At 38.0% G+C, this 8,758-nt stretch overlaps 1 protein-coding gene across 1 annotated transcript in view; it reads left to right on the top strand.

The window, feature by feature from the left end:
• The first annotated feature begins 78 nt into the window (after positions 1-78).
• The window catches only part of LOC102017327 (elongator complex protein 1-like), a 10,320-nt gene continuing 1,640 nt past the window's right edge, over positions 79-8,758 (top strand). The window contains exons 1-4 of the mRNA XM_005380453.2: positions 79-367; positions 1,325-1,436; positions 2,528-2,655; positions 3,082-3,236. Coding sequence (XP_005380510.1) covers positions 268-367; positions 1,325-1,436; positions 2,528-2,655; positions 3,082-3,236 — 495 coding nt within the window. The 5' untranslated portion in view covers positions 79-267. The remainder of the gene's footprint in view (positions 368-1,324; positions 1,437-2,527; positions 2,656-3,081; positions 3,237-8,758) is intronic.

The following is an 8,758-nucleotide window of genomic DNA, read 5'->3' as shown; positions in this document are numbered from 1 at the left end:
CAGGGTCTTACGTAGTCCAGGCTGGGCTTAATTTTGCTGAGATTATTATATGTGCCACCATACCTTACCAGTAGAGAGTATTCTGGGATAATGTTGATGAACTCTGAAATCTGGAATTGCATTCTTTAGTCCATTAATAAAAAAACAGTCTTCCCTTTTGTTGAATTTTAATCTGTCCTCACTGCATCCTTCCTTAGTTTTTTTCTCTTTGCTTAAGTGTCACACTGAAATTATCTTCCATTCTGCATCCCAGCCCAAAAAAATTACATGGCATTTTTGGATTCTCAGACTACCACATTCAGTCGCCATAAAAAACGCTTGCTGGTTGTTCGAGAGCTCAAGGAACAAGCACAGCAGGTGAATCCTGGTGAGTACTTGTGTGAGGCCCATTGAGACTTGTGGTGTGGGATATTTTCACCACCACTTGTGGTCTTACCTGCTTGATACTGATTTCCTGTTACTGTAACAGAATACCTGAGACTGGGTATTTTGGGAAGAAAAGAGGCTTATTTTGATTCAAGGTTCTGGGTGGAGTTACAAGAGCATGGTGCCCATCTGCTCAGCTTTTTGTGAGGTTCTCATGACAAGAGGCAAGCGGGAGCAGGCCAGAGACAGAGAGGAGCCAGCTCACTTTGGAACAGCCCAGTCTCAGCAACCAATCAGGTTCTGTAAGAACTTACTCCCCATGGAAAACATTAATCCCTCTTGACCTCATCAACTTTTTTTGTTTGTCTTTTTGAGATGGGGTCTTGATGTGCAGTTCAGGCTGGCCTTGAGCTCACTTTGTAGCCCAGGCTGGCCTCGAACTCGCAAGGATCCTAGGATCCTCTTGCCTCAGCCTCCTCATCAACATTCAAAGGTCCTAGTACTTCTCAGCACTATCTCACTGAGGATTTAAGCCGCAACCTGAGCTGTTAAGTGGGGACAAACTATACTCAAACTATAGCATTGTTCCTCCTATGATTTGATTGCTGTGCCATGATAATCTCTGAGACCCTCGGGACTATCTGTATGTGTTGGAGAAGGGCTTGGGGTCAGGACCAAGCATAAATTAGAAGAGCTTTGTCAGATAGTCCCACCTCCTGCCATCCAACCAGAGCAGTGACTACCTCTGTGTTTCACAAAATGAGTTTCTTCACCCGCTGGAGGGGAGGGAAGAGGAAAGAGAGATTTGGTAAGCTGTTGATTTGAAGTAGTAGTAACTGTATTTAATATTATTTCATTTGTCTTGGGATCAACTTTGTAATAATTTTCATCTGTTCTTATATCTTGGTTGACTGTAGTCCACTTAAGGAATTGTTTCCATGTGCCTCTTCTCTTCTAGATGATGAAGTGCCCCATGTTCAAGAGTCAGACCTCTTCTCAGAAACCAGCAGTATTGTGAGTGGAGGTGACATGAGTGGCAGATACTCCCATAGTAACTCCAGGATATCAGCGTACGTATCATATCTGTTCAACACGTTGGTCATCCACTGGTAAGTGGAGAAAGTAGAAGCACGGAGAGGTTGGTTTCTACCAGGATAACACAGTGGCAATGGGGTAGGTATTCCTCAAAGCCGCATGGAACTTGGGCAAGGAATTTCCCAGCAAGCTATGAGATTAGACTTGATGTTACAGTGAGGCCCTTCTCTTGGGTACTCAGTTTATATGACATCTGTTTTTACTGATTGCACAAATGCTGACTATAATGTATAGGCACTGAAAAAAAGTTTTAAAAAAGAATTCAGGCTTCTTCACTTTGAAATCAAGATATAAAGAGATTATAAACATAAAATAAGTCATCACACTTTTGCCTAGTGTAGCAGGTCGTCAGAAGTATTTATTAAATACCCATATGTTGTGAATGCAAGTACAGCAAATGTTACCAAAACTTAAAACTAGATTTTGGGTTCCAAGAGCTTGGGAGACATAAAACAATCCAAGATCATATATTTAAACTGAACTGTGTTGTAGTTTATAATGGAGGTCTGAAGTTTTTGTTAAGGTGATCAGAAACTATAATAAAAGCAGTTAGACTTATACTTTTAAGGTTGGGTTGAGATCCCATTAAACACATAGTAAGATTAAAGATCGCAGAGGGAGGAAAGAATGGGATTAATGTACATTTTATTCATATTTAATCTGGTATGTCTGTATTTCCTTACTTAAATTTTATTGTGTTACCTTAAATTGTACTTGTTGCAAAATTCAAATTGGTTGTTGTGTTCATTGTTCCAGGATATCATTAGGTATAAACTCATTTGATTCTATATTTTAATTAAAATATCAAGGATAAAAATTACACTTGAGGTTTTCCCTATTACTTCCTACTTACAAGATTTACAAAACACACAGGCACACATACATACACATATATACACTCTCTCTTTATGTTATATGCAGCTTTAACATCTCATTACCCCCAGCACCCCATACAAATACTGTTCAGAGACTGCTTTCCCAGAATGTTGGTGGCCAACGATTATTCATTTTTGTCTGCTCAGCATAGAGAAGGCACCTTTGTAAACACTTCTCTAATTTCTGACAGGAGATCATCTAAGAATCGCCGCAAAGCAGAGCGGAAAAAGCATAGCCTCAAAGAAGGGAGTCCGCTGGAGGACCTGGCCCTTTTAGAGGCATTAAATGAAGTGATACAAAGCACTGAAAAATTAAAAGGTGTGTTTTCAATACTGACGATTGACCATAGAAAACACTAAGTGGGCATCATAGATGGGTGGAGTTAAACAGATAAAATTTTTCCAATTTGGTGAAAGAAGGGTTATTTGACTGCACTTTGAAACAGCCCTTCTCAGCTGGTAACCTGGAAGCTCCCTCCACCTGACACCCACCTAACTGAACTGTGAAAAATAGCATTTCAACTAGGATAAAGGATTAGGCAGCACTGTTTTCTGGTTGTTCCCAATGTGTTGTTTTTCCTCTCACAGTAAATGTGTTGAATTACTCCAGTATTTTAAAAGATGAAAATGAGGAAGCAACTGTAAGGTGATAGTAGAAGGTTTTTGCAAGAAAGGAACTATGGCGTGATTCTTCCAGTGGGTCTGGAGACACAGCTTAACCACCACTACCATTTCTTCTCCCTAGATGAAATACACCGTATTTTAAAGGTACTCTTCCTCTTTGAGTTTGATGAGCAAGGCAGGGAGTTGCAGGAGGCCTTTGACGGTACTTTACAGCTGATGGAAAGGTCACTTCCAGAAATTTGGACTCTCACCTACCAGCAGAATCCAGCCATACCCGTAAGTTTTCTCAAAGACAGTGCTGTTTTCTGTCATTTTCTCAGAGAATTGTCTTCACATTTCCTTAAAAATCAAAGCAAAAACGTACTTGTTCTTAAAACATCATTTGCCATGGTTTTAGGTTTATGTTTAAGCCATTAGTAAGATTATTTCATATTTGTCTGTCCAGTGGCTAGTAGAGTTTGGCATAGGTTAAGTAGGGTGTTGTTTTTCCTTTCTAGGTAAAGAAATCTAGACAAGTTGGATATAGGGAAAAATGAAGCCTAAGATGGCTGCACTATGGTTCAGATGTGGGTGTGTGGTTTCCCATGGATAGTACATCCAGAGTCAGTGGAATTCCAGTGCAGGTGCACTTCCCAGTGCCCTGGTGTAAATAACTGATATAACCAAGGTTAATGTACATGACCACTGTTAAGCAGACTTGTATATATATATCTGGACTGCCACAAGGGCTCGTTGGGTGGGTGCCTGAGGACTGCTGCTGTTGCAGAATCTGAGAGCAAACTGAGAGGGAGGCCTGGCACCAAGGTACTTGGAAGGCAACAACTTTATTACGTTGGCGGGCTGGTGGGAATCAGTTCTAATCACCAGCCCTGGCAGAAACTTACATACAGTTTGCAAGCAGGAGGTACAGAAGCTGATAGCAAATTATTCTATAATTAGTTACAGCCAGGTGTGGTGGCGCACACCTGTAATCCCAGCCCTCAGGAGGCTGAGGCAGAAGGATCATTGCAAGTTTGAGACCAGCCTGGGCTACAAAGTGAGCTCAAGGCCAGCCTGAACTGCATAGCGAGACCCTGTCTCAAAAAGACAAAAAACAAAGAAAAAAGAAAAGAAAACCGTATGAGCTATCACTTTACTTTCACTAGGATGGCTACCGTTAATAAAACAGAAAATAACAGGTGTTGGTGGTGATGGGGAGAAATTGGAATACTTGTACACTCTTGGTGGGTTTATAAATGGTGCAGCTACTGTGGAAAACTATGGAGAGTCCTCAATAAATTAGAAATAAAATTACTGTGTGATCCAGAAATCTCACTTCTGTGTCAAAAGAAGTAGAGAAATATTTGCACACCTATGTTCATAGCAATGCCATACTTTAGATGTAGAAGCAACCCAAATGTCTATTGATAAACCAAATATGATATATATGTATATATAATGAAATATTTAGCTCTGAATAGGAAGGAAGTAGTAATTCATGCTACAACATGTGTAAACTTTGAAAAGTTATGCTAAGAAAATTGAGCCAATCACAAAAAGGTAAATTCTCTGTGATTCCACTTATGTAAGGTATATATAGTAGTTAAATTCATAGAAACAGAATGTGGAATGGTGGTTGTCCAGGGCTGAAGGGAAGGAGAAAAGAGGAGTTGTTCTTTAATAGCCTAGATTTTCAGATTCACAAAAAGAAAAAGTTTGAGAGATCTGTTCCACAACAATGTGAACATATTTAAACTACTAAACTGTATACTGTACTTAAATGTGGTTAAGATAAGCCAGGTGTGCTGGTACACGCTTGTAATCCCAGAATTCCATTCTACTAGGCAAAGGCAAGAGAATTCCAATTAGAACTCAGTCTGGGCAACTTAGTTACTCAGTGACACCATGCCTCAAAAAAAAAAAAAAAAAAATTAAAAAATATATATACACATATAGGGTTGGGGATGTAGCTTTTTTTTTTTTTTTTTTAAGGCAGGGTCTCTGTTTTTTCTACAGATATAAATACCTGGAAAGGATCAAGACTCAAAATCCAACGTTATAAAATACAAGAAGTTTTTTTTTTTTTTTTTTTTGGTCTTTTTGAGACAGGGTCTCGCTATGCAGTTCAGGCTGATCTTGAGCTCACTTTGTGGCCCAAACTGGCCTGGAACTGGCAATGATCCTCCTGCCTCAGCCTCCAGAGTACTGGGATTACAGGCATGCACCGCCACACCCGGCATAAAATACAAAACTGTTTACAGTCCTATGCAGGACTATCAAATTTATTGCACATGTAGTTTTTCTTTGCTTATTCGTAATTCTGCCTTTTATTTTCCAATAATTATAAATCCTTTGAGAGTATAAATTTTACATTCAGTCTAACCTACAAAGCCTAGCCCAACATATTAAACTAATAGTGTTCAATATATACATGCTAAATTGAGAGAATGAATGACTAATACTGGTATTTTATGTATTGGGTTGTCAGGTAAATTATAGAATGCCAAGTAAAATTTAAATTTCAAATTTTGCATTAAAATATAATCAGCATACTATTTTTATTTGCTAAATCTGGCAGTTCTGAGTAAACTTTAACTAGAAATCAGATTTTATAGCCTTATACACAGGCTAAAGCTTTCTTGTGTTAGCAGTGAGACTAACTAGAAAAGACTTTAGAATCAAACACTCTGAACTCTCATATGCTCGACAGAGAAACTGAACTATAAAATATGATGAACATAATATCTGATTTTTATAGGGAGGATAAAGAAAAGTACTTACTGCTGGGTGTGGTGGCACACGGCTGTAATCCCAGCACTTGGGAGGCTGAGGCAGGAAGATCGTTGCGAGTTTGAGACCAGCCTGGCCTACAAAGTGAGCTCAAGGCCAGCCTGAACTGCATAGCAAGACCTTGTCTCAAAAAGACAAAAAAAGAAAAGAAAAGAAAAGAAAAGTACTTACTATAATACTTTGTAGAATCTTGGACAGGTGCCAAGGAGGATGTTATCATGCCTTTTTATGTTTCTGAAATGAGATACCCTCTGCAAGTAAAATAAAATTGAATTATATTCAACTTTCTTTCAAGTTTGTTTAGATATTGGCTCAGGAGTGTGAAGGATTGTGGAAAGATTTGAAAAAGGGAGAAACAATTGGCAACTGTTCTGCCTAGAAAATTAAAGGCTTACACCTTTTAGAGCTTTTGTAACCTTAATTTTGAGTGGAAATATTTAAAAATTTCCAGAGCAAAAGTTCACATACTTTGTTTTTTTAAAGTGACATGGGTCCATTCTGGAGGCTGAGGCAAGAGGGCTACAAGTTCAAGCCCAGATTTAGCAATTTAGCTAGTCCATCTCAAAATTAAAAATAAAAAGGGCTGGGAATGCAGCTCAGCATGAAGGCCCTGGATTCAGTCCCTAATACTGCAACAAAAGAGAAAGGAGGAGGAGGGAGAGGAAGAGGAGAAGGAAACAGAAGAAGGACAGGAGGGTGAGGAGAGAGGGGGAGGAGTAAGAAGAGGGATAAAAAAGAGAAAGAGAGACTCTCACTATATTGTCCTGGCTGGTCTCAAATTCCTGGGCTCAGGTGATCTTCCTGCCTCAGCCTCCCAAGTAGCTAGGACTATAGACATAAGCCACTGTACCTGTATCGGCCTATACTTTTTTAAAAAGCACAACAGAATATGGATATCACCTCACCACTACCTACTGCAATAGGACAGTAGGTTCTTTCTTTCTTTCTTTCTTTCTTTCTTCCTTTTTTTTTTTTTTTTTTTTTGGTACTGGGAATTGAGCTCAAGTTGTGTCATGTACAGGTACAAATTCCCTATGATGAATGTTATCATTATGTATACCTAAAATGTGCCAATCGACATAATTAATTAAAAAAATGAAATAAAAGCTTCAGAATAATTTTGTTCCCAGAATAATTTCACTCCCAGAAAAAACAGAAAAGGTTTTTACATATAGTTTGAGTGATTGAAACAGTAGACTACTCTGACTGAGTAATTTTTGATCAGTATAATGACAAACAAAATTATTGTTTCAGTACTGGGGATAGACCCCAGGGTCTTGCACATGTGTTCTACCACACAGCTATCTCCAGCCCATGTTACTGTCTTTGATACAGAAAGAAACAGGGTCTTGGTTTAGCTCAGGACATAAAACTTATGGAATGGCCATTTCATTCATAGCTTGTGACACTAGCATTTTAGAAATTGAAATATTTTCTGATTGAGTTACCTGAAGAACTCCCTACCACGAGCTAAAATGTCAACTTTACTTGTTTACTTGAAAAAAATTGTTAAATGTAAATAAATAGAAATGCCCTCACAAAGTTTGGCTTTTTATTTTTTTTAATCTTTTTTATTTTAAAAATTAAAAAAACTGACAAAACAACAAGGAAGACAAAAACAAAACAACACAAAAACAACAAAAATGAAACATGACCTCAAGACAATGTGATAGAAATTTACAGTGGTTGCTATATTACATACTGTTATCTTCAACAAAGTTGCTCAGTCCGTTAGACATAAGAATGTAAGACTGATCAAACAAAGACAGTAACAAGTAAAAAACAATAAAAATAATTAAAGAAAAAACATTGGAAATGATGTAGAACTTCACCATACAAAATGGTGGGAGTTATTTGACAGTGTCTTGCTATAGTTCAGGTTGGCCTTGAACTCATGGCAATCCTCCTGCCTCAGGCTCCTGAGTGCTGGGAGTACAGGTGTGTGCTACCATGCCCCAAAATTTGGCTTTTTAAAACAATTTTAAATTAGGAACACATGTCTGAAGTTTAAAATCATTTTATTCTGTAGATATCTACAAATAACTTTATATTTATTTGAGGCTTTATTCTTTTTGTTGTTGTTCTTGTTTTTATTTTTTCTGGTACGGGGAATTGAACTCACCACCTCGCACTTGCTAGGCAGGTGCTGTGCTCCTGAGCTAAATCCCCAGCCCCTATTTTGTTTGTTTTTTGAGACAGGATCTTTCTATGTAGTTCAGGCAGGCCTTGAGCTCACTATGTAGCCCAGACAGGCCTCAAACTCGCATCAGTCCTCCTGAGTGCTGGGATTACAGGTGTACACCACCACACCCAGTGTGTTTTTATTCTTATTGCATCCATTAATTTGAAAAGTAAAGATTACAAATTTCTCTTTGAGATTCTTAAAAAATTTTTTTATTTTAAGAAATAAAAAGAAAACATACTAACAAACAGACATCCATTTATAAAGTAGCATAAGAACAATACAAACAAAACAGAGTTACAGACAAAGTTGTAGGAAATTAACAATGGTTGTTGTATTACTTATTGATATCTACAAAGTGGTTTCTCAAGAAAACAAATAGAGACATACAAGATTGATCAAACAAGTAATCATTAACTGTTCCTTTCTGTAGAGCAATAGAAGACAGTAGTACAACTATGTTAGCTAGCCTATATATATATATTTACATAATTTCCCCTTCCTTCCCTTCTCTTTCCTCACATTCCAGTTGCCCTATACTTTTGAGCATTTTCCTTTCATGTCACAATGTCTATCATAACTCCTAGTTTTTATTCACTCTTTCAAGTCTTACACTGGTGAGACAATACGATTTTTACACAGGCAGGTCTGATTTATTTCACTTATGAGTATGGTCTCTAGTTGTGAGGGGGTTATTGGATAGACGTGTCTCTTCTGGTGTACATATGGTGAGTAAGCCATGAAAAGATGCTCAACATCATTACTCATTAGGGGTCTACAAACCAAAACCTCAATAAGATATGATTAAAGAATACTAGAATGGGACCAGGAATATAGCTCAGTGGCA

This window comes from Chinchilla lanigera, unplaced genomic scaffold (genome assembly GCF_000276665.1).
Source record: "Chinchilla lanigera isolate Chin_1 unplaced genomic scaffold, ChiLan1.0 scaffold00013, whole genome shotgun sequence".
Taxonomy (NCBI): domain Eukaryota; kingdom Metazoa; phylum Chordata; class Mammalia; order Rodentia; family Chinchillidae; genus Chinchilla; species Chinchilla lanigera.
This window is presented reverse-complemented; position numbering and strand designations above follow the sequence as displayed.